This window comes from Protopterus annectens, chromosome 16.part0 (assembly GCF_019279795.1).
Source record: "Protopterus annectens isolate FY-2018-M chromosome 16.part0, PAN1.0, whole genome shotgun sequence".
Lineage (NCBI taxonomy): Eukaryota > Metazoa > Chordata > Ceratodontiformes > Protopteridae > Protopterus > Protopterus annectens.
This window is the reverse complement of record NC_056750.1, coordinates 260,147,067-260,173,352: the sequence shown is the minus strand read 5'-3', so window position 1 is coordinate 260,173,352 and position 26,286 is coordinate 260,147,067. Positions and strand designations below refer to the sequence as shown.

Genomic DNA, 26,286 nt, shown 5'->3' with positions numbered 1-26,286 from the left:
AGTTCACTGAACTTCCCACTTTTTTCAGGCATCATGCCAGTAAATTGGAATACATGTTGCATAAGCTTGATGTTCATAGACAGCTGAGATTTTATTTGGACAGAACAAAAGGATTCAGAAAATCAGATCAACTATTTGTTTCCCATGCAGACAATAAGAAGGGCCTTTCGGTTTCGAAAGTTACGTTGTCCAAATGGCTTTCTGATTGTATAAAGTTTGCATATTCTTCATCCCATCAGCCTTTAGAAAGTGAAGTGAAAGCTCATTCTACCAGGGCTGTTTCTACGTCCTTAGCTCATGCAGCTTGTTTACCTTTGGACACCATTTGTGCAGCCGCTACTTGTCCCAAACCTCATACATTTATTACTCATTACAAAGTGGACAGGGCCTCCAGGGACAGGGCTTCCTTTGGTTCCACCATCAGGGCCTCCAGGGACGGGGCTTCTTTTGGTTCCACCGTTCTCAGGAATGTACTCCCGTGAGCAGCCCAGGATTAGGGTGCTTGGGACGCTACCCACGTGTAAGAACAAACGGCGAGATTGAACATCTTCACATAAAGAAGTTATGTTATTACCATAATGTTCCATGTGAGTTGTTCATCTCGCCTTTGTTCTTACACTGCCTCCCACCTTCCCCCTCCATGTTCTGGAAGAACGGGTATGGCTGGTGGTCTGTTTGATCTTACTAGTATCCTCTTGTTAGCCAGGTTATCTTTTAACTAATTGTAAATAGTTACCTTGTTATATTGGGTTGCTTAGTTGTGTTTCTTGCTGGTTTTCAGCAAGCTAGATCTGGGGTTTGGCAGCAGAGCATCATGGGATAGGGACTGTGTCTCGAGCTTCTAAGAGATCTAGAGCTTGGATAGCGGCCGACTCCGAGGCGATAGATGAACAACTCACATGGAACGTTATGGTAAGAACATAACTTCTTTTTTACACTCACCCAAGATGAGCAGTTCTTCATGGACTTGACTGGCATATTAGTAATTTTATTCTGTACTTTGTCATTAGACAAGGAGCATTGTTTTAAGAATCATGTTGCTGCACTGTATCCACGATTTCTGAATTTGGTGCTGTCTTTAAAGGATGTAAAGTAGCATCCTAAGCAGCCCTGATTTGCCTACTCTGACCTTGAGTAAGTCATTTAACCAGACTTTGATTTTGGGTTGCTCCTTAAGAGATTGTGTGCCCATTAGGATTGCCAACTCTGTTTTTTTTTCCAGACTATCCGGAAATCAAATTGATTCTCCGGTAGTTCGGAAAACACTGTACAAACTCCAGTATTCTGTTTCAAACTGGAAACAGACTACCTGAATTTGTTACATCGGCTGAATTACTATGCTTTTTCACAGAAAAGCATAGTAAATCGGCTAAAAGTAGGCATCAGGAATGGAAAAAGGTGGTCCAATCCCATCAACTAATGTCATGGTTATATCACAAAATAGGCGAGACATGGATGGGAGAAGGGGTAAGGATTGGGCGGAGTTATAGGTGATGCAGGGGGCGGGGCCTTACTCCAGGTTTAGCCACAACAAAAGGTGGCGACCCTGTATGTGACAAGTGATAATTCAATAAAGGTGTTAAAAAAAGATGAGGTATTTAGGTGTATGAATTAAAAAGGTTTCTGTTTTGGTAGTGAAGTATATGTGGAAGAAACTAAACAAAAGGTAGTACAAGAAATGGAAGTTGAAAGCTCTTGATTGCGAATATGGATAACAAGATACAAGCAGTGAAAATGTCCCTTTATTACGTATACAGGGCAGATGTGTTTTCATTAACCAGAGAAGAAATTGTGGATCGTAATTCCAAAGAGTTGAAGGAGTGTAGTACAGAGGAGAAGAGTTAAGAGTTAAGCGAAGTAAGTTGATTCTCCTCATAGAGCAAAGTGGTTTAGGATTACCTGATTTGAAAGGATGTATTGGAGTTACACACTTAAGGCTGATGTACAAAACACAAGCAGAACACCACAGGTCAAAGTGGAAAGGATGATAATGAAATGGTGGGTTGAGAACCAGATTTTGGATGCAGGTCCTTAAGCAGAATAACAACAGTCTTGCAGAAGATTGAGAAATTTGAGGAGATGAAAATACTTCCACAAGAAAAACTGTCAGAAGCGTCAAATGAAAATGTGCATTCATTAATACAATAGATTTGTGAAAAACAGTATATGGATCAAGATACTTTGATATGTTTGGAAAAAGAAGCATCTGAGGAAGTGCGAAAATATAAACAACAAAACCTAGAGATAGTTGAACAATATAAAAAAGAAATATGGGCATGGGAAAGAGAAATTTGGTATGGTGCAATATTTATGCAAAGGAGAAAGCCAAATTCTGAAGAAGGCAGCCCCAAAGATATTCGAAGAGAAATACAGGCAAAGGCATCCGGATATGGAAAATTTTACAATAAAAAAAAATCACAGATGGAATGTAGAAAATAATATTAGTAAAGTAGAAGTTAAAAAAAAATAGAAGTTGAAGTTATGGAGTGCCTGTGAAGTGAAGGATTTGGTGTAGAATGTCTAATACCGGTTACATAACAGCATGATGGAGTGAGTCTCCAAAGTAAGGAAAAAATGGGAAGATCAGGAAACATCTGAAGAAGAAATGTGGACATGGGAAAGAAAGAGATTTAATATGGTGTAATATTTATGTAAAGGAGAAAGCAAAACTAATCGGTACCAAAAGAGCAACACCAAAGATATTTGAAGAGAAATACAGGCAAAGGAATCGGACATGGAAAACTTTACAATACAAAAAATAAGAAGACAAAGAGGAAAAGTAGAAAATGATATTAGTAATGGAGAAGTTGAAGAAATAGAAACTGAGGTTATGGAGTACCTGCAAAGTGAAGGATTCAGTGTAGAAAATAGAATGCAGAAAGCACCACAACAAGATAGAGCAATGGATATCCAAATTAAGGGGAACCTGTGGAACAGGAGGCAGTTGGCCAGGTGCCATATCAAGACATTTACTTGAAGCTAGACAGCAAGAAAAGGGACAGGAAAACTGAAAACTCTGATGGAGTCAATGTTGAGAAGTGATAGGCCAGTGAATTCCCATACGACAGAGGGCACAGGATGAAATTGAAGAGACAGTATCACAGGAAGAAGCTGTAGAACTTTTGGAAACGGAAAACAAGGGATGCGTTCTCAAGTTTAGATGAAAATGAGCTAAGGGAAGAGTTGCTCGACTTAATAGCCGTGGATAGATATATTAAGATCAATGAGAGAAATAGACTGCAGAAGGCCAATAAAACCCAAAAAGTTAGAAGTCTGATCAAACAAATTAATGCAGTAATTTCAACTGTCCATAGAGATCCATGTGATAGAACAGAAGTAAACAGGATATATTATTGTGCTGCTAAATTAATAACTAATAAAGTTCTACCACAAGAACACAGGCTAGTGAGGGAAAGGAAAGAGAGAAATCGAATACCATCATGGAAGTATCGAACAGAGAAAACTGTAATGCAATTAAGACAAGAAGTGTCACTCTTAGAAGACTATAGAAGAGGGAATAGATCAACAAAAATACTAAGAAAGATAGATGTGATTAAAGGAATGCACAGTATTAGAACAGACCAGGATCTATCATGCACAAGCTAAGTAAACTAAAAATTTCAGCACAAGCCGAAAAATTTAGAAGATGCAAATATAAAGGAAAAGTACAAAATAAGCAATTTAATGACCCAAAAAAGTTTTATAAAGAATTGAGAAATAAGGTAAAATGAATTGAAAGGCCGCCAAAAAAAGAGGAAGTAGATACATTTTGGAGAAGTATCTGTGAAGAGCCTGTGGAACATAAAGATGCTAAATGGATAGAAGTAGTAAAAGAAATAAGAAGTTTAAAGGTGCAGGTTATGACATAGGATGAAGTAACAGTCGAAGAGATTGAGACAAAGTTAAGAAAAGCCTCTAACTGGAAAACCTCAGGCCCAGATACAGTACCTAGCTTTTGGTTGAAAGTATTAATATCTTCGGACAAGGATTTAGCCATGAGTAAGTACTATTTATATGCACACCCGGAAGAGAGAGACCAACTTGGCTAACAACAGGCAAAATAATACTCCTTAAGAGTTAACCAGCAAGCTACCCTAAAAATTATAGACCAATAACTTGCCTTCCGATGATGTATAAATTATACACGGCAATTGATGCCGACAGAGTTTATACTCATTTAGAAGAAAACTCAATTATGGCAGTAGAACAAAAGAGCAATAAAAGAAAGTCCTGGAACAAAGGATCATTTGTTATTAAATAAAGTCATACTAGATAACTGTAAAAGGGGGAAGAATTTAAATATGGCATGGATTGACTATAAAAAAGCATTTCATAGTATCCTGCATTCATGGATAAGAGTGCTTAGAAATGTATAAGATGCACCCTACACTGATTGCATTACCATGTCCATGAAACAGTGGTAGACCACATTGCAATTAAGCCATGATAAAAGACAGATTATTATCCCAGGGATAAAAATTCAAAGGGAGGTATTCCAAGTTGATTCTCTGTCACAGTTGCTATTCTGCCTTGCCATTAACCCATTAAGCTGTTTACTTAAGTTAGGTCATGGCTACAGTTTGGCTCCTAAAAAACAATGAGTAAAGACTTCTCAACTTCTCTTTGTCGATGATTTAAAACTGTATAGCTCATCAGATGAGGAACTGAAAGCACAGCTGCAGGTTGTCAAAACTTTTTCAGATATAAGAATGTCATTTGGTCTTGCTAAGTTTGCAAAAGCAACCTTTAAAGCAGGAAAACTGCAGCACCAGGAAAACATCGGTTTGGGACAAGAATGTGATATAAAAGAACTTGAGCAAGAGGGAGTGTATAAATATTTGGGAAATAATAAAGGATCCACAATAAAACGTGAACAAATGTGAATAAAGCTTAATAAGGAATACTTTAGAAGACTTTAATTCTGAAAACAGCATTGACATCTAGCAACAAAATCCAAGCTATAAACCAATTTTCTCTTCCTGTCCTAACTTACAGTTTTGGAGTTATTGACTGGCCCTAAAATGTGTTGGATAGGTTAGATAGGAAAACAAGAAGGATGCTTCATGCTCACCAAATAATTTATAAAAATCGGTGCATACCAATATTATATATTCCCCCGTTCCGAAGGAGGGATGGGTCTGCTTGAAATTGATTACATGTATAGATTTGCAGTCTTGGGACTCCACACATAACTGCTACCTCACAAAATCCAAATGTAGTGAAAATTTTGAAACATGAAGAGAATAAATCCAAGATGACTTTTCTGTTTAATTTAGCAGAAGCATATTGGCATCAAGCAGGAATGGAAGTCAAACCAGAAGTAGATAAAAATCAGGCAGCAATTGAATGTGCCAAAAAACAAAAATAATATAAGGTGAAGGACCAGCTGAGAAGGCAAGAAATGTGAAACAAGCATAAATATAGTTGCAAGTATAGAAAACTTGTGGAAGAACCTCATGTTGATCAGGAACAAACACAGGAATGGTTAAGGAGAGGCTAATTCAAACCGAGAGATGAAAGGTTAATATTGGCAGCCCAAGATAGTGGGCTACGTACACACTGGTTTACAAAGTCCATTGAACATGTGGGAGAAAGACAAATGTAGGTTTTGTAAAACAGAATTGGAAACAGTCGCACACCTCGTTGCTGGTTGTGACATACTAATGGCAGAAGGACTGTAGATTGAAAGGCATAGTAATGTGGCAAGACTGCTGCACTGGGGATTGTGTAAACATTATGGTATTGAAGTGTCTGAAAAACACTGGAAATATGAGCCACAAAGCATCATAGAAAATGATGAAGTTTATATGATATGGGATCACCCATTACCAACAGTTCAAAAGATAGATGCTAGAAAACCGGTTGTAGTAGTCCAAGAAAAGAAGACAAAAGTAGCATTGATCATTGAAATTGCTACACCAAGCGACTACAGTGTCTTGCGTAGAGAGAGAGAGTCATAAAATATCAGGATCTACAGACAGAAACAAGAGCAATATGGAAGAAAGATATCCAGACAGTTCCAATAGTAGTTGGATCAATGGGTCTTGTACAAAAGAATCTACAGTCATATTTAGGTATGTTACCAATCCATGTAATCCTGTACGAATTGCAGGAGGAGTCATTACTGGATACATTGGGGGTGCTGCGAAGAGCACTTTTGGCTGACATCAAAGACTTGAAAAATACTAATTTCATGAACGTTAATCGTACTTTGACTTAGGAATGAGATCCATTCCCGCTATAGTATTAGAAACCCAAAAGATATGGAGAAATTTAAAAAAAGACACAAAGTTTGTATTCATAAATGAGCAGAAAGTATTCTAAAAACTAAATCAACATGGGATTGCAAAAATGGAATTTTACTAATAGATTCTCTAAGTACGGGTATAGAAATTAAGAAAGAGGTGGCTGAAATTTCTTGGAGAACATTCACAAAGGAACTAATGTTTTGGAAGCAAATAACTAGAGAAGGAACGCTAATGGTGTGGGATGAGACTAACTAGAAGTTCGGACGGCAGGTTACAGACTACCTTCATTACAGGGGATTGATAAGGGTATAGCAAAGAAAAAGGGACAGAGACCTGTTAAATTTAAAATCAGCTCTGGTAGTGTTTTAGTTAAGTCTAAAACAGAAATTGCTGTTAATTGCAATTGCATGTAAACATTGCATGATAACTGTACAGTCAGCGAAGGTTATAAAAGAATGGGGAAAGAGAATGGAAAGGGAATATGCAAAGGCACAGTGGGAGTGCATCTGTATAGCTCAGAACTGTGCAACAATGACCAGAAGGTTTAGGGGGTTTGCTTGCAAGCTTTTACATTGTTATTTTTATACCCCAAACAAAATATTTCAGATATTTGCAAGAGGTGTGATGGGAAAGAAAGTAGTTATTTGGATCATATTTTGTGGAAATGTAGAGTTGGCAGATTTTAAAAATTCCATACTGAAAATGATGTCAGGAGTGTTGAGAGAGAAAGTGATGGTAAGGAAGTGATTACTTTGATCTGGAATACAAGGATCTGGCTTGCCCCAAACATAGTAACACTTTTACTAAGTTTAATGTTGTTGGCTACAAAAAAAAGGCAGTTACTTGAAAATGAAAATCAGCGTCTAAAGTGCCAGTAGCTAAAGTGCTGAGTGTTAAGGGAATAAAAGAACTGGGAACGTTAGAAAAGGGAAGGCACAAATGAGACAGAAATAAATGGAATCTGTGGGCATAATGCATGCAAAATTGTGTTCAGGCGGAGCAATGAAATTTAAGGGAAGGAGGACTTGATCATTTTTTTTTAATACTGGAGTGAATGAAAATAGTTAAAATGTATACTGCATAAAATTACAAAATAAATGTTATTGTTTGTTTTATGTTCTGATACTGTTTATGCACGTGTGTCACTTTTTTAAACTTTGTTTAATAAAGATGTTTAAAAATTGAGAACTAAAATATTCACATGAGCTTCAGGAGCAAAAGCCAAATCTAAGACAGGTTTGTACAGGAGCAGAATTACTCTCTTGGGAAAACAAACATGAATCTGTCACAGTATAGCCTGTTCAGCTATGAAGAAATTCCATTTCTCTGTTTTCTACCATTAGCTCAGGAGCAGCTACTTGTCACAAAAGTTTTTTTGTTTAACTTCATTGCATATGTGCATTATGTTCTGATTGTGTTTAACAGTAGTGTATCAATTATTATCCTGTTTAGACTAACGAGTCATTTCTATGTCACTTCTTTCATTTAATCAGATTACATCTTCCCCATGCCTCAGTCAGGTAAGCATATATTTTTGTATAATTTTTTTAAATAACTATGTTCAATTTGATTTTTAAGAAATTGATTTGTGGGATGATGCTTACACATTACCAGGGAGAAAGCTGGCGGGCTTTGGGATCAGGTGCACTTACATAGCCTGTGTATAGGGTACTTGTGGCATTCAAGACCCATGTCACAGTTCGACACTGTGTTGAAAAAGAATGATGTATTCAGACTGATAGCAGATAAATACTCAACCAAGGACGCATCAAGGAGAGGGATGTCTCACAGATCAAATCATACTGTAGGAAGGTATTTGTTTTGGCCACAGCATAGCATTTAGTGAACTTGCCAAAGATAATTTTACAGTAGGGAGACAGATGTCTTTGCCGTTGTCTGTATTGCCTCACCTTACAAGTCTGCTTTGCTCAGATATAAGCAAATAGAAGATCAAAGCTAAACCATGGTTTCTTTAATGCTTTCTAGAGACTTCAAACGTCAGTCTATATTTGCACTAGCCATTAATGCTGCAAAATGTTTGATAGAGGTAGCTTTTCTGTTGTCTGACAATGTGCAAGTTTGTTTTTTCTGAATTTAAGATTGTTGAAATGCTGTATTCCAGTCCTATTTCATTATATGCTATTGACCTTTATTCAGATCCTATTGTCATAAAAATTGGGATACTTTAGGGCTGCCCTCAACCTCTTTTCTTTTCAGTATTTATATTGAGCCACTGGCATCAATTCTGAAGAGCAAATAATATAGCCATTTGTCCAAGATAAATGGAGATGTTAATTATAGTATTCACTGCTGCATTCCTCACTTTTTGAGATGTCCTGCTTCTGCAGGTAGCCCACAACCAGATATTTTCTATAGTTCTTCTCTGCCTTTGAGATGCAAGTAACATCATCTTTTCGGCGTGAGGACTTTTGTAGTACAAAAAGTATGTCATCTGGCACAATCTTCAAATCTTCCTTGCTATTTTGCTTTTGTTGGAGGTATGCATGTCTGCAGCATTTGTTATCTGATTGGTCTTTTTCCAAGGGCAGACAAGTATCCCATAGAGGGTTTCTTTCCTGTCTTTGTTAATGGCTATTTTTGTAGCTGATATCTGCTTCAAAATACAGCCCAGAAGAGCTATTTATTAAAGTAAATAATTTTGTGTATGCCAAGCAGGCACCACATAGGGACTTCCACAGTAAGTGTGTTTTTTTTTATTTTTTTTTTGCTTTTTTGCCTTGGCCACAACATAATGTGGACTTAAGTCTACACTGTGCATTATTCACCCAAGGACACTGATGTCATCAGTGGCATAGCTAGAGTTTGTGCCGCCTGGGGCTGTCTTTGACTTTGCTGCTCCTTCTCCCTCACAAAATCATGGTTAAATGGGACCCCCATACATAGCCCTCCCCCCTGCAGTCATTCCAGTGTCCCATTACTTTAGCTGTTTCTCCTCATTTACAATAAATACTGTAATGTGCATACTGTTTTATGCTTTACTTCTACAGTGATTATTTGGATTTAATTTAAAACTTTTATTTAAATTTCATAGCACAAACACTGATAGACATCCGCTAAACAAAGTGATAGTTTCATGATGAAAACAGACTTAGCATTAAAACTTCTCTGCCTTTGAAACTCTCATTCATTGAAACAGAAATGAAACCCACAGTCAAATAAAATGCATCTGGCCAGTGACAGATAGTTTACCTTTGGGCTGTTTTCAAATCATAGGCCCTTTGCGCACACATTTAGGACCATACAAACATACATGTGTTCTTTGATTCACCTTCCTGATTGTATTAAATTATATTCCTTGTATAATATAGCACACTTGTTAGTGTTTTAAATTTGTTTTGAACATTTTTCCAGTAAGCAGTGAAACAAAATGTATGAACCAATAATGACAAAACTGCCCAATTTAGAATATTTCCATCACAAAAGTCTACTCAAACTTTTCTCTTTACAATCCACCAATTTCAGTAAATATGCACTATCTCAGCAGACATAAAAATACATCTAAATAATTCCATATTAAAGAGATCTGTAACTAATGAAGAGGTCGCTGCTAGCAAACAACTTTATATTTCATTGTTTCATCAACTGATAAAAGTGCCTGTTGCCCTTGAAGAATAAATTACTTATGTTACATAAAAAAAATAAGCTGGTAATATTGCTGTAGGGGATGGATGGCAAACTGATAACAGGTTCATACTTACTAGGTATCTCCTCCCAAGGAGGACATTCTTAGGACTGCGGGATCCACTTCCTTTAAAGTACAACACAGTACAGTATCAGCAATCCATCTACATAGCATGGGAGTAGAACTTACAGCCTTCTACATCAAAAGTGTACTACCTGTTGTGCTACAAACAATGCTTTTAAATACTTTAGCACACTAGTGATATTTGCTAAACAACAGTTGCATGTTGCAAACAGACTTGGCATAAGCAGCAGTAAACTTCTCTTCCCCTAAGGCTCTCAGCTCCTTGTAAAATGCACTTGACACTGAACTATATCTCGCAACTTTGCAGCACAAGAAATCTGGAAAAAGCCAAAATTTATTCTGTGGGGGTGGGGGGTGGGGGGGTGGTAAAGGCCCAAAATCAGGGACACATTTTAAACATTGCTTGTATAATCTTAGAAAGTTGCTAGAATAAAATATTTTACCACCATGCGTTTTCTGAAAGATAGGAAGACTAAAACTTAAATGTCCTTCATTTAGTGAATTTAATCCTCACTGATTTGCCAAAAAAACACAAATTGTGAGGGGAACAGACCAAAAGTATGAGCCAAAAGTTCCAGGCATTCTGTGAAAATCTGGGCAGCTGAGAGCTATGGACTCGACTTCTTGAATCACAAATGGTGGTAGGGCTAGACAATTCAGGCTCTTGTACCTAAGGTACAGGATTTGAACCTGAGTAACACTAACCACTAGGTATCCCTAACTGGGGCATTTTATTTATATATGTATATATATATATATATATATATATATATATATATATATATACACACACACACACACACACACACACACGTGCACAGAATAACACTTACTGTATTCAGCAATGAACAGTTCTGTGAATGTTAAAGGAAGGGATAGATGTTTCTTTAACATTGCGCGCAGAAAGGCAGAGCAGGATGTCTGAGATGTGACATCCACCCACCCCCAGCTATGCCACTGGATGTCATCAGTAGTCTGTAGGAGTTTGCTGCCAAAAAAGTGGCTTGAACCTGGTTTTGGGCTAACATATTGTTCTAGTCCTCTGGGATCCTTCCTTATACAAAAAAGCATACAGAGAAAGGGGAGAAGTATAAAGAAAGTGAGGATGTGATTGACTTGGGGTTTCCATGGTCAGCTGATCCATATGACGTGAGGTGAGGTACTGTTGCAGTAGCCCATCTCTGGAATCTCTTTTGGATGAGCCCTCTGGCACGACCGCTACACATGTGTCTGCACCTTTGGTTTCTGGCATGTCCTTCTAGGCTGACACTTTCAAGACCCTTTCCACAGCTGAAGATCCTGTGGCACCTGAGACTTGCATCTTGTTTACAGAAGAGGAAGATGGGCACTTCAGAATTTTCATACGTGAGGAAGTTCCCAGTGGCCATATTGAGGTTTCACTCCTCCCATCTGTGACTTGAGGCCTTTAAGGCAGCCATGTCTGACTCTAGATTCTGATACTGAGGATACCTTGCCCTTTGCTTCTCCACCAGAGGACTTTTCCTTTGAGGATAGTCTTTATAGAATGATAGAGACATTCCAGTGGGCTTTCAGAGCATACTCCGAAACCCAGGCAGAAGTATAGGGCCTTCATGGGTCTCCTTGAACCTAGACCATTAGTTGTCCTTCCAGTGCTAGACGGTGCATTTCTGTATGCATCATTGTTTCTGAATGCATCATTGGAGCCTGACTCCTTTCTCATTGCTCCCAGGAAGCCTCACCTGTTTTATAGGATCAAGAATTCCCACAAATATCTGTACAGTGCCACACTAGCCAATTCAGATATGGTGCCCCTAGATTGTAGCAAAAGAACAATAATTGCTTTTACAAGAGATCATATCCCAATAAAAAGGAAAGCAGAGCCATTGATAGAGTTGGAGGAAAACGTGTGCATGACAGTCCCTGTTGGAGCAGACGAGGGTTGGAGGACTGGGTATGAAGACTTGAAACAAGAGTTTTGGAATTAATGTAATATGACCTTTCTTTCAAAGTAGCCAGGCACTCAAGGAAATGGACATGTGACGGACTGGATGCATCTTACAAGACACCAGCAACAGGGTCAGTTATTAGTAGAAATGCCTGGTTGAGGATATCCAGACAGTATGAAGCATAAGATCCTAAATGTCCCTTTAAGTAAGGATCTTCTCTTATGACTCCCTGGTTAAGAATTGTACAAAAAGCTCTGGAGGAAAAGGGTAAGAGTACTTAATCTGTTAGGCAGATTTTTCAAAACTATGTGCCAAGGTATCACAGCCAAAACCTGGCCTTTTAAACTTGGTTTGAACCCTGTGATCTGGCAAGCAGAAAAAAAGATTAGTACAAAAAGAAATGTCAAGCAAAGCATAAAGACTCAACTCCTGAAGGATCAGCCATGACTTAGCCTGGGTACCACTACCCTTACCCTTCTCTGACCACAGCAACCATGCCCTTCCATGTTTTCCCTTCTCTAAAATGTGGAGTCACTTGTCTGACTTTGCAGAACATTGGAAAGAAGTCATTGAGGACAAATGGGTGCTAAGCATAACAAAAAGATGCAGTCTTCAATTCTTACAGAAGCATTGATTCAGAGGTATCCCGCCAGTTGCCGGCGACTGTACTCCGTTCATCCCTCAAGTTCTGAATGACTTGCCAGAGACAGGAACCTTAAAAAAAAGTACACCATCAGTTGGAAAACTGTGTTTACTTGCTACCATATATAAAGAACTCTGTGTATGCAGCAAAGTCATTTGAACAAAGATGCTGTTTCAGCTTCTGGAACCAGGAATATCCCTTACAGTGGACTCCTAGGATGTTGCATGGATGGATTAGATGTGGAACCTCCAGGTCCATGGGACATAGAAAGACAGTATGAGGGAAATGCACGTATACAACAAAGAAATAATGGCCAGCTGCCTGCCATGCAAGGGGGAAAGTCCTGCAAGTACAGACAGATAAATCTACACTGATTTGGCGTATATGGAGGGGTGCTGAAAAGTTCTAAGCCTGACCAAGAAGGGAAAGACATGAAGCCAGGAAACCGAAGTTTAACACACTTAGTACATCGTGTCTGAATTTTCTGTAACCTTGCTAAAAAAAAAAAACCTGAAGTCTGGTCACTGAAATACTGCTCCAATGCAGCAATCACTTCCAAATCATTCAAAACTTTCCACCCTTCAAACCTCTTTTTAAGGTTTGGAAACAGGAAGTAGTCAGATGGAGCAAGATCTGGTGAGTAGGGTGGATGGTCTATGCACTCAAACCACAATTTCATCAAAATATCCATTGTTTTGTCAGCCTTGCGAGAACAGGTGCATCATCTCGCCAAAAGAGAACTCCTTTCCACAGCTTCCCTCTCCTTTTTTCTTTCACTGTCTCTCTTGATCGGCACAAGTTACAGTAGTAGTCTGCATTAACTGTTTGTCCCCTTGGAAACACCTTGCTGATCCCAAAATACTTGGGCATGACCTTTTCTGCTGACTTTTGGGTCTTGAACTTCTTTGGCCTTTGTGAACCTGAGTGCTGCCATTGGATGGACTGTTGTTTTGTGTCAGTTTCATAGTGCTATAACCATGTTTCATCAGCAGTAACTAGTCATTCACCAGCTCAATGAAAATGCTGCAAAATCAACTTGGAAGTGTCCATGCAACATCTTTTCTCGTCAGCATCCAAATATTTGGGCACCCACTTGGCTGAAACCTTCTGCATAACCAGGTGCTCATGGGTTATAAACGCAGCACACTCTCTGGATATCTTAGTGTGTCAGCAATTTTTTACCCAGTGTTCACCAATCTGCCAAAATCACGTCATTTTATTTATTTATTTATTTCTAGTTTGGTTACCGGGGAAGTCCACTGGGTCATCATGACCCGTTTTCAGTGGAGGCCCGAGGAGAAAAGCTCCAAGAAAGCATTGTACAATTTCAAATTACAATAAAATGCAGGAGTATACAAATTAACATTGTATTGAGAAACACAAATAAGAATTTACAACAAGCATAGTTGGAAGAATCTGTTAAAAGAGAGAAGTTAAGGGTGACATGGACATGGTTAACAGTTTCAGGAGTTGACAGTTTGAGGCCTACCAGACCTTGGTGTACCTTCATTCTCAAAATCTCCACACTGAAATTTTGCACACCACTTCTTCACAGTTGAGTAAGAAGAGCACTTTTCACTCAATGTTTGCATCATGCATTCATGGATTTCCTTTAGTTTTTTTCTGCAGGAATAGCAGCTTCATGATGACTTGGAATTCCACACTTAAAAATTTCCACACATTTTGTTGATATAGTTCAATCAATGATCTGAAACAATGTCAAAACATAGCATTATAATTCTGCAAATTGGCAGTTTACAAGATGAAATAACCCTCTCTTCAGTTACAGAGGCAAAATAACGCTGGGAATTTAGAAAGTTGGTCAGACTTAGAACTTAAGAAACACACTCTTGTTTACTAGCCATGCAAGCATGGGACATTGGCACTGTAGAGGGTAATATCCCTGAAAGCCACATATATCCATTCAGGGCAAAATGTGATAGCAGAGTGACCAAGCAGGACACCTGCAGATCCTGAAGTGTGGGTGCTACTGAGGGAAAATGTTCTAGACCTTACCAGTAGGTGGGGTGAGCCAGAAATAGATCTGTTTGCTTTTCATTTGAGCTAGCAGCTGAGACAGGTTTGCTCAAGTAAATTCCACATACCCTGGAGTACAGACACCTTCTTTCCTGAATGAGACATGTCTGTTTCTGTACATTGTCTACCATATCATTGATCCTGTGGTGTTGACAAAAAGTCCTTGTATCATTATTTTTGGCCAAGACAGAATTGGTTCCCTGTCCTGTACAACTTCGTAAGATGAGAACACACAGTACTGCCTCAGTGAGTGTATCTTCTAATACATAACAAAGGGTTCCTGCTACACCTACGTTTGACACACAGAGACTGACAGCCTGTATAAGCTTACTTATTCCAGGAAGGTACAGGTTCTCAGTGGACAAGATGAACATTATAAAGGAGGCTAGTAAACTTAGCCCAAGAAAATCATACCTTGCAAACAGATGTTCATCGTGCATACAGCTGCAGTCATCACACTTGGGTTATCCTGCCGTCAGGCGGGTCCTCGGTCGGCCGAATTCCAAAGTCTAGGTCCGGCGTCGGTTGTCGTCGCTTCTTCCCTGACGTCAGTGCGGCAGGGGTATAAAAGAGGCAGCCGACGCCATTTTTTTCAGTCTTTCTTGCCGCGCGGTGCCCGAAACAGAAGCAGTTCGCAAGTGCTGGTCGGCCAGCTCCTGAGATTTACAAAAAGTATTTCAGCCGAAGTCTTCTTTAAAGCTAAGTACCCCGTTGGGGAAACTTTTCTTGCCTCAGACCCGATGTCAGACAAAGTTAATAATTGCATTTCTTGTGGGAAGCAAATACCGCATAAGGATTTTCACTCTTACTGTATACCTTGCTTAGGGCCAGACCACGACGTCTCGGCCTGCCGTTTTTGTGCTAGGTTTAACAAGCGCACTATTAAGCGCTGGGCGGAATTCGCCCTTCATTATTTTGGCAAAAAATTTAATTATATCATGTCGTCGGATACACCGACGCCAGTTTTAGGCAAAAAACGCAAGGATAAAGACAGATATCCGAGGCCTGCACCGAGTACGGAGATCACGCTAAGGCCGACTACCGGTTCTCCGGTTCTCAGCGAGGCGCCTACGCAGCCCCTGACTACCAATGATATTATTTTACAGGTGACTTCAGTACCCGAGGTCGCAGGTTCCTCGGTCTCCATTCCCACTGCAGATACCGACACCACTCTTGGCGGAGAAACGGAAAGTTTAGCGAGGCCTGCCATTTCTGAAGGCGTTTTCAGGCCTACCACCTTCTCTATTAAATCGTTCACTAAATCTAAAGCTCCAATGAAAATTAAAAAGCAGGGTCCTCAGACCCCCTCTCAAGGCCCCATGCCTAAAAAACAGATGCTTAAAATGGCTGAGGATTTGATTACACTCAGGGGTTCTCAGCCCCCCTCAGACAAAAGACCCAGGTTGGAGGAAGACCACCCTTCCTCAGACCAGGCTTCTATTACCTCAGACCTTTCTGAGGACCAGGATTATGCCTATTCCCCATTTGAAGACTCTGATGCTGAGGAGTCTATTCCCTCGGTCTCCCCCCCTGAGGACTACTCTTTTGGGGAAACCCTACATACATAGAGAGAGCACTTCCACTGGGAAGGCCAAGATTACTCAGATTCCAAGAAAAGGCTCAGGGAATTTCTGCTGCTTCCCCAGCATAGGCCCTTGGCTATTCCTCCTGTCTTAGATATTTTGGATGATGTGTACGCAGAAGCCAGTCTTAATCCAGACTCTCTACCTCCTGCTCCTGTTAAACCAGACAGATATTACCGGGTTCCTGATTCTCACCAGTTCCTTTATAAAAGCCCTTCTGCTGACCCAGAAACTATTTCCCAGGGTCCCAAGGGGATTAAGGCCTCTACTGCTAAAAACCCTTTACCTTCAGAGAGAGATTCCAGAGCATTAGAAAGGTGGGGGGAAAAAGGTGTATACATCAGCCACTTTAACCATGAGGGCATTAAACTGTCAATTTCATATGTTAAAGTACCAGCAGTTCTTGCTATCTCAGCTGAAAAGCAAAATGACACAAACAGAACAACCAGATTTGAAAGAGTTGCAGGATTTGTTACATGGAGCAGAACAAGTGGGGAAACATACCTTACAGTATGGTTTTGATGCTTTAGAGTCCTCATGTAGAGCTGCTGTCACCGGGTTTGTCATACGTAGATACGCTTGGCTCAGAGCAAACCTTACCAGATCATGTCAAAGCAAAGTTATTAGATGCACCACTACAAAAAGATGTATTGTTCGGTGTTAAAGCTGAGGAGGTACTAAAGAAAATGGTGGAAAAAGCAAAATCTCTGCAAACTGTTAGATTTCTTGCAGTTGCAGCCTCGAAGGTTCAGCAGAAACTGGCCTTCAAAAAATTGGTCCTTTCCAGCCACAGACAAACCCCAAAGGGGTAGATACAGACGCCCAATGGGTAGAGGACAACCTCAAGGATCTTACAGAGCGAGGCAGTGGCAAGCACCAGCCCCAAGAGGTGGAGAAGATAGGCCACAGTCATTTAGAAAACAGACGCAATGACTTTGCCCTATGCCTGCCAAACAAAGCTATAATGGCAGCACCTTTGGGCGGAAAACTGGCCTTATTTTCAAAAAACTGGCACATTGTTACAAAGGACAAATGGATTCTGGATATTATAGACAGAGGCTACAGGTTCCACTTTCACACCCTTCCAAAAATGAGAGGCATGCCAAACCTGGCACAAAAACAAATTTCCGCTCTCATGGACATGAAAGCAATTCAAGAGGTACCTGCAAAAGACCAAGGTCAAGGTTTTTATTCAAGACTATTTCTGGTACCAAGGAAGGACAAAGATTGGAGACCCATCTTAGACCTATCTATTCTAAACACATATCTAGAGGTACCAAAATTCAAGATGCTCACATTACAGCAGCTTCTTCCCATGCTGGGCAAGGAGTCTTGGCTGGTAACGTTGGACCTCAAGGAGGCATACCTGCATGTCCCTATCAGACAAAGTTACAGAAGATACCTCAGATTTCTTGCAGGCTCAACCCATTATCAATTCTCTGCATTGCCCTTTGGCTTATCTACTGCGCCCAGAGTGTTCACGAAATGCCTGGCATCAGTAATTGCTTTCTGCAGACAACGAGAAATACAAATCTACCCATATCTGGACGACTGCCTGATCCAAGCGGACAGCAAGGACATTCTATTGCAGCATCTGGCGTTTGTAATAGAACTGTTAAACTGCCTGGGGTACACAATGAACAAAAAGAAATCAAAACTAATACCCTCTCAACAGATAATTTTCCTGGGTGCCAGCTTAAATACAAAGGCCCAGATGGCTTACCTCACGCCAGACAAACAAGGGCAACTGTCTCAATACTTAAACAAAATGGCCACTTTAACCAGGCTAACTGCAAAAAAATCCTGCAGGCTCTGGGGTTCATGGCATCTTGCATCCTACTAATACCCTTTGCAAAGCTGCATATGAGGAAACTACAATGGTACCTGAAAAACTTATGGTCTCAACACAGCCACAGCTTGGAAACAATTTTACCACTCATTCCATGCCTTCAAAAGGAATTTTTGTGGTGGGCTCAAGCATGCCAAAGAAACACGGGTCTTCCTTTCTGTATACCACAAGCAAGTCAAATCATCACAACAGACGCCTCAGACTACGCCTGGGGAGCACACATGGCAGATCAGTGCATCCAGGGAAAATGGTCCCAAAACAGATGCACCTACACATCAACCAAAAGGAGATGCTAGCTGTGCAAAATGCTCTTATGACCTTCAAGGACCTACTGCATCCGGGCCAGCTATTAATAAGGACAGACAACACCACAGTCATGTGGTACATAAACAAACAGGGAGGGACGCATTCATACCCCCTGTGCAGGCAAGCTATGACCCTGTGGCACACAGCATTGGAATTACAACTTCAACTACAGGCACAATTCCTGCCAGGGAAGGAAAACACACTGGCAGACAACTTAAGCAGAAATATGACAGACCCACACGAATGGAAGTTGCATCCTCAAGTCTTCTCAAAGATAACTCAAGCATGGGGACAGCCAGACATAGACCTATTTGCTACCCACAGAAATTACCAGCTGGAAAAATTCTTCTCAAGGGCCTATCATCCACAGGCCTGGAAAGTGGACGCACTCTCTTTCAATTGGACAGCATTGACAGTCTATGCCTTCCCGCCTCTACCTCTATTGACCAAAGTCCTATTAAAAACCAGAGCAGAGAGGCCACAAATGATTCTCATTGCTCCAGATTGGCCACGACAGCACTGGTATCCTCTCCTAAAGAGCCTGTCACGCTCACCACCATGGATCCTACCTCAAGTTCCTCTTCTGTTGTCCCAGCACAACTACAAGACCCTTCACAGCCAGCTCAGAACTCTAAATCTAGCTGCATGGAAAATACCTTAGTTTGCCAACAGACTCTCCTCTCCAAGGAGGTACAGGATGTCATCTTGGAGGCCAGGAGACCCTCTACTAGAAAAACCTACTCCGCCAAATGGAAACGATTTTGTTCCTGGAATCAAGCAAAGGGCCAGAATCCGTGGGTAATAAATATACCTCAAATTTTACAGTACCTAGCTGAGATGTTAAACAGCGGCCTTTCCTTCTCTTCCATCAAGATCCACGCTTCAGCCATTTCAGCACAATACAATACGGATCCTCCTTTATTCTCACATCCTCTATTAAGGCAGTTCCTCAGAGGGGCAAAAAACATAAAACCCCCACGGAAACCACCAGCTCCAGCTTGGGACCTCAACTTCGTATTGGAGAAGCTGACACTGCCTCCTTTTTAACCAGCTTCTTCAGCAGAACTACAATACTTGTCGTGGAAAACAGCCTTGCTTCTGGCTATTACCTCAGCACGCAGGGTTTCGGAGCTACATGTCCTCATGGCTGTGCAACCAGTCATCATTTTCCATCAGGACAGGGTTTCCTTACGAACCAACCCTACCTTCATGCCAAAGGTAGTATCCAGTGTGGCTTTGAATCAGACTATTCATTTACCTACCTTTTATCCAAATCCACAGAACAAAGAGAAGAGGCTACTACACTCCTTGGACATTCACAGGCAACTTCATTATTACTTGGACAGAACAAAGTCATTCAGGAAATCTGAGCAACTCTTTGTGTCCTATGCTACAGGTGCTCAAGGAAAGGCTATTTCCAAACAGACTATTTCAAAATGGATAGCCCACTGCATATGCTTTTGTTATTCATTTCATGGAAAATCAGTGCCTGGATACATCAGATCCCACTCCACCAGGGTTACAGCTACCTCAACAGCTTTCCTCAGGGGGGTCCCTACCAAGGACATTTTGGAAGCAGCTACTTGGAGTTCAGTGCACACTTTTACCAAGCACTACCACCTGCCACTATACTCAAAATCTAGAGCGGGCTTTGCCACAGCAGTCCTGCAGGGCATTCTAGCCCCTCCAAATTCCGCTTAGTACCAGCCACCCTTACTTAGCTTTGGGATTCCACTCAAGTGTGATGACTGCAGCTGTATGCGCGATGAACATAGTACAGTTTTGTACCTACCATAAATGTAGATGTTCGAGTGCGCATACAGCTGCAGTCCAGGTTACCCTCCCTCCATCCCCTCTTAGAACAGGGCTTATGACAAACACCCTTAACATACAACCTATTTGGGGTATTCCTTTATGGTGTATTTGCTTGCAACTACTGTTTTGATTTATCTACTTATGTATGCTTGCATGTATTGCCTTCCTTTCTGGGGGAACCTGACATCTGGGGCAAGAAAAACTGAAGAAAATGGCGTCGGCTGCCTCTTATACCCCTGCCGCACTGACGTCAGGGAAGAAGCGACAACAACCGACGCCGGACCTAGACTTTGGAATTCGGCCGACCGAGGACCCGCCTGACGGCAGGATAACCCAAGTGTGATGACTGCAGCTGTATGCGCACTCTAACATCTACATTTATGGTAGGTACAAAACTGTACTTTTCCTAAAGGTATTCCGATTGAAGAAAGTCTAAGGTAGCACTGGTCCTGGAATATCTGTCAGACCTGTACAAGTCAAGCTTACACATCTGTAAAAGCTTTCTTGTCTGCTATTTCAGCCTGTTGACCTATGGAACCCTCTCTTCATTCCAGGCCCTCATTTCACAAGGATAGATTTTAAGTTGTCTCTCGCATTCATTCTTGCTGTTTGGGATCAGAGCCGATCCTCTGCTCCGACTCTGCCATCTTCAATAGCTCGAGAGCTGTTTACTGGCTCGAGGCTACCCCTTATCCCATAATGCCTAGCGATAGCTACCCAGATCTCGTTTGCCGCTTCAGCTGCAAGGGTGTCGTTTTTCTGGCTCAGGCTCTTATATTTAACTTTTTGTGTAAACTTTCCTTAGAATTTAAATTTTCTAATATCATTTCTATTTAGAGTTAGTTATACGTGTTGTAGTTATTTTTTCTGTAGTGTCTCTACCCTTTTTGACGGAACTCGTTTAAGTTAGAGAGTTCTCCTCCCCTCCCCCATCCCTAGGTTAGCCGTTTAACTTAGAGGCTCTCCTACTTCCTTTTTCCCTTATTGTCAAAAGAAAAAAAATATATAATAATATTTAATTATATTATGTCTTAGATTTCCTTCATAGTATAGATAGTACTGGTGTGTTTTGTCTAGTGTAGTACTGTTTTTTTTTTTTTGGTCTGTATTTACTTACTTAGTCTTCCTTTTTTTGGTACAGTCATGTTTAAGGAAGCTAAGGTTTCTGGATTCAAGAAGTGTGACTCATGCTGTCAGAAAATGTCTCTGACAGATGGGCACACTAGTTGCGTCTACTGTTTGGGTGCTGTTCACCTGCAGGACTCTTTTTCTATTTGCCATGCTTTTAGTCCAAGAGTCTTGCAGGAGCGTAAGAACAAACTGATTCTTAGGTATCTGTTAAAACCCCAGGATTCACCGGCAAAGAGTTCACAGCCAGTGAAATCCCCAAAATCCACTAAGCCGTCAGCTAAACCCTCGGAGCAGACTCCTGTGTAGGATTTACCTTTTAAGTCTGTTCCAGCTGGCACCGACAAGACCACCTCCCCGTCTGCTCCATCGGATGCTTCGGAGCCACAAGAGGCTGAGGTCCCCTTCCTTAGAGTCGGTGCATTCGGCTCCTCGGTCTCCATTACTTCAAAGTGAGCATAGCCACCAATCCTCTCACTCCTCTCGATCATCTAGGCTGTCAGATCACAATCTGGAGAGAGTAGTCAGTAGGTTGCTAAAGTCGCAGGCACTAGCTAAATTATTGTCCAGCCCTCCTCAACAGGTATTGGCTCCGTCCAATTCACTTGATGTTCCTCCTCTGACTCCAATGAGTTCGGAGCCGGAGTTCGGGGTTCGAGTAGTGGAACCGTCGGCTCCGATAACCATATCCCCTTCAGTTCTGATGTCTGCTCCGATTACATTGATGGTACCTTCCATCGAGGGATCTGGATGCCAAGGCTCCCTCGTTGGCTCCGAGGGGGCAAGTGGCATCGTCCCTTGTCCGACCCCATTCTCCCTCTCGGAGCATCGGTGCAGGTGAGCTCGGCTCCAACATCGGCCTCAGAGCTGTCCCCCTCGGCGCGGAGAAAGATTCCTATTTCTTCGGAACCAGAGCTTTCTCTGCCTCGAGACAGGGACGCCTTTGAGGTCATGTGGAGTGTGCTGTCCCCTTAGTCAGCTCCACTACCAGCCCCACCAGCTCTGTCCCCCGTAGTGCCTGTGCCAACCTCTGCTCCTCCTCCAGACCCCAAGCGTGGGGAACCAATGCTCCAGGACACCCCATTGGGTGTTTCCTCTTCTTCCGAGGCCTCCCCTGATCACTCAGAGGAGCCCCCTCAGAAGCAGAAGTGCAAGAGGAAGCACATTGACTCCCCCTAAGTCTGTCACTTCTGATACTGACTTAGATGAATCGGAAGGGTCCCCAAGATCCCCCTCTGAAGATGTTTCCTTGGACATCCTGGAAATGCTTAGGCAGAGGGGGAACTGGAATCCCCTTGCCCCTACCGAGGATGAGTCTGTATTCCTGGATGCTTTCGGTTCCCGACCTTCCACCTCCTGGGTTTCTCTGCCTTTTGACCCACTTATGTCCGTAGTGGCTCGTAAGGCTTGGTCAGCTCCGGACACAGTGGAACCAACTCCGAGGAGACCTAGTAAATTTATTACAGCCCCCCCCCCCCCCAGGATAAGCAATTCCTTTCTAAAGGTGTCCCCGTTGATGCCATGGTGGTAGCAGCAGCCACCAAAAAAGAGCTAGCAGAGACCTCTTCATCTGTTCATCCCCCTAACAAAGAGTCTAGGGCGATGGACAGGTACGGAAAGTGAATGTGTGCTTCAGCGACCTTCTCCATGAGGTCACTGAGCTATGTCATTTTACTCTACTTCAAAGGGATCTCCTTAAAGAGCTTGGAGATGCCCTTCAAGATCCTACAGCTGATGGAGCACAAGCCAAAGTAGCTTCCCAGCTAGCGATGCTTAATTCTATAGTTAACTCCTCAATGAGGGTCATTTCCTATGCAGCCGATGGAGCAAGTAGAGCCACGGGCACGGGTGTAGCCCTTAGGAGGCATGCGTGGATGCGGCTGTGTCACTTTGCTGAACCCTTTCGAGCATCCTTCACCAGTACCCCCTTTGATGGCTCCTTTCTCTTTGGGCCACAGGTGAAAGACACGTTGACTGGGTGTGAGCAAGAAGGCAAGACTCTCTCTGCCATGGGAGTCCATTTTTCCAATCCCTCTAGACCTTACCCCAAGGGTCAGAAGAGTGGGAAAATGTGGTTCCGTAAATCTCAGGGAGGCTTGCCTGACACATGTAGTGATTTTCCTCCAGAGGCAGAGGGAGAAACAATAATAACAGATACCGCCCTCGTGGCAGAGGTGGTCTGCAGAACCAGGGCAACAGAGAATCTTTCTCTGATAAGCCCTTCCAGCATCCCTGAAGGGTTGCCTGGCTGCTCACCTCTGGAGGCAGTCGGGGGAAGACATTCACTGTACCCAAAAGCCTGGCTAAATTTAACAAAAGACAGATGGGCACGGTCCATTATATCCAGAGGTTACAAAATTCCCTTCCATCAACCCCCCCCCCCCCACAGTCAAAGAAAATCCTTCCAGATGTGCCACCCAATCTGAAGGAGCAAGCAGTAATGAGTTTCAAAACTGCTAGAAAAAAGAGCCATCCAGGAAGTCCACGCAGACCAGCACGGATCCGGAACTTACTCAAGGTTCTTTTTGGTACCAAAAAAGACACGGGACTGGAGACCAATTCTGGATCTCAGCAGACTAAACAAGTCTGTACAAAGAACAAAGTTTCAGATGGTCACGCTACAGTCCATTCTACCCTTTCTGGGTCAGGACAATTGGATGTGCTCGATAGATCTTCAGGACGCGTACTACCATATCAAGATGGACAGATGCTCCAGGAGATTTCTTCACTTTCGGGTGGGTGCCAGTTATTGCCAGTTCAGAGCTCTGCCCTTTGGTCTCACCACAACCCCCAGGGTGTTCACCAAGTGTATGGCAGTGGTCACGGCTCACCTGAGACGTCAAGGATTCCAGGTGTTTCCATATCTAGATGACTGGCTCCGCAGTGCTACCACCAGACATCAACTCCTACAAGCGCGGGATTATGCAATCACATCCTGCACCCAGCTAGGTATTACAATAAATTTCGAAAAGTCTGCCTTGTTGCCCTGTCAATCTATCACTTACATAGGAGCAGACTTAAACACAAGGGATATGTTCGCAAGGTTACCACTAGAAAGAGCGTCCACAATTCGCCAGCAAGTGCAAATTCTAATGCAGAGCAAAAGGATCCAAGTCAGGTATGTCCTTCAAACTCTGGGCTCCATGGGAGCGGCCATTCTTCTAATCCCACTAGCGCGCTTTCCCATGAGAATTCTTTAGTGGCTTCTTTTCACACAGTGGTCCTTCCAAGAGCTACCCATGTCTCACATGATCCTTATCATGGAGGCATGCAAAAGACACCTTTCTTGGTGGATGGTCTCCCCATTAGTTACTCTGGGAAGACCTTTCATACAACCCCCTCCAGTAGCCACAGTGACGACAGACGCCTCCCTGATAAGGTGGGGGGGGGGGCATTATCTGAGCAGGACAGTCCAAGGCACTTGGCAACCTCACGAGTACCATCTGCATATAAATGTCCTAGAAATGAGAGCCATGCTCCTAGCATTGCAAGCTCTTCAAGACTCTCTTCCTTCCAGGACCATTGCAATTCAAACGGACAACATGTTAGTGGTGTGGTAGTCAACAAGCAGGGCGGAACCAGATCCTCCCCCTGTGTCGAGGAGCACTCAGACTTTGGCAGTGGACGATTTCCTCCCAACGTTTTCTGATTGCGACACACATCCCTGGGAGATCCAACGTCATAGCGGACAGGCTCAGCAGAGCTATCCTCATGCCTCACGAGTGGTCTCTCAATCAGGAAGTTGCGGATCTTATTTTCTGCAAATGGGGACAGCCTTGCTGCGATCTTTTTGCCACCCCCTTTAACAGCAAATGCAGCAACCACTTCTCCCTTCTTCCGCTTTCAGGTCACATACCCACAGATGCTCTAGACCACGATTGGCCTCAGGGACTTCTTTATGCTTTTCCTCCGTTTCCCCTGATACCGAAACTCATACAGAAAGCAAAATCGTTAGGTTGCAAAATGATCCTCATTGCCCTCTACTGGCCTCGACAGATATGGTTCCCGTTCCTGCACCATTGATCAACCCTGGACGCTGGACCCAATTCCAGATCTCCTGATTCATCAGTCAGGCGGGTTGCATCAATCCCTCCCAACTATCCAGCTCACAGCTTGGTTGCTCCACTTCCAACCTTAGCCAGGCTTCCCAGCATTTCCCCAGCAGTACGTGAGATTATTGTCTCCTTTCACAAGTCTACAACGAGAAAAACTTGTGCTAGAAAATGGAAACGTTTTTCTTGTTGGGCGGAGTCTAGGAATGTGGATCCCTTCTCAGCCCCACAACACGAAATTCTGGAATTCCTGGCACAACCGTTTCACTCCAGGACCGCTTCCGCTACGGTTAGGGTACAGTTAGTGGCCATTTCTAATTTTCATATTGGTTGGTCAAATTCTAATATTCTCATATAAGCTCTGTAAATCTTTTTTGAGAGGAACATCTCTTCTTAGACCTCCAGTGAGAGATCCTCCTCCTCCTTGGGACCTTAATTTAGTCCTAACTTCTTTAATTCTGCCCCCTTTTGAACCAGCAGCTTCTTGCTCCATCAAGTTTCTATCTTGGAAGACACTCTGTCTGGTAGCTATCACTTCAGCTAGGCATGTCTCAGAACTCCAGGCACTATGTGTTCGTCCTCCAAACCTGGTGTTTCACAAGGACAGAGTTGCTCTGAGGACTAATTCTTCGTTTCTTCCTAAAATCTGCTCAGAAAATTAAACCAATCTATAGATCTCCCTGTGTTCTTCCCAAATCATAGCAACAAGGCAGAGTATAAACTTCAATTGGACGTTCATAGACGATTGCGTTTTTACCTGCACAGAACTAAAAAAATAAGAAAGTCAGACCAATTATTCCTTTCTTATGCCTGAAACAAACAAGGTCTCCCAGTTTCCAAGGTGACCTTATCCAGATGGTTGTCCCACACTATTACTTTTATTTATCAGTTAAGGAACAAAAAGTTACCAATTAAACCAAAATGTCATTCTACTAGGGCGTTGGCCACCTCCGTAGCCTTTCAGTCTAGG

The 26,286-nt window shown here is 42.3% G+C and overlaps 1 protein-coding gene across 5 annotated transcripts in view; it reads left to right on the top strand.

Annotated features, from left to right (window-relative positions):
- The window catches only part of LOC122791042 (myomegalin-like), a 3,200,315-nt gene that overhangs the window by 2,052,102 nt on the left and 1,121,927 nt on the right, over positions 1-26,286 (top strand). For all 5 annotated transcript variants that reach the window (XM_044058817.1, XM_044058818.1, XM_044058820.1 and 2 more), the window contains exon 35: positions 7,742-7,768. In XM_044058817.1, the coding sequence (XP_043914752.1) occupies positions 7,742-7,768 (27 nt within the window). The remainder of the gene's footprint in view (positions 1-7,741; positions 7,769-26,286) is intronic.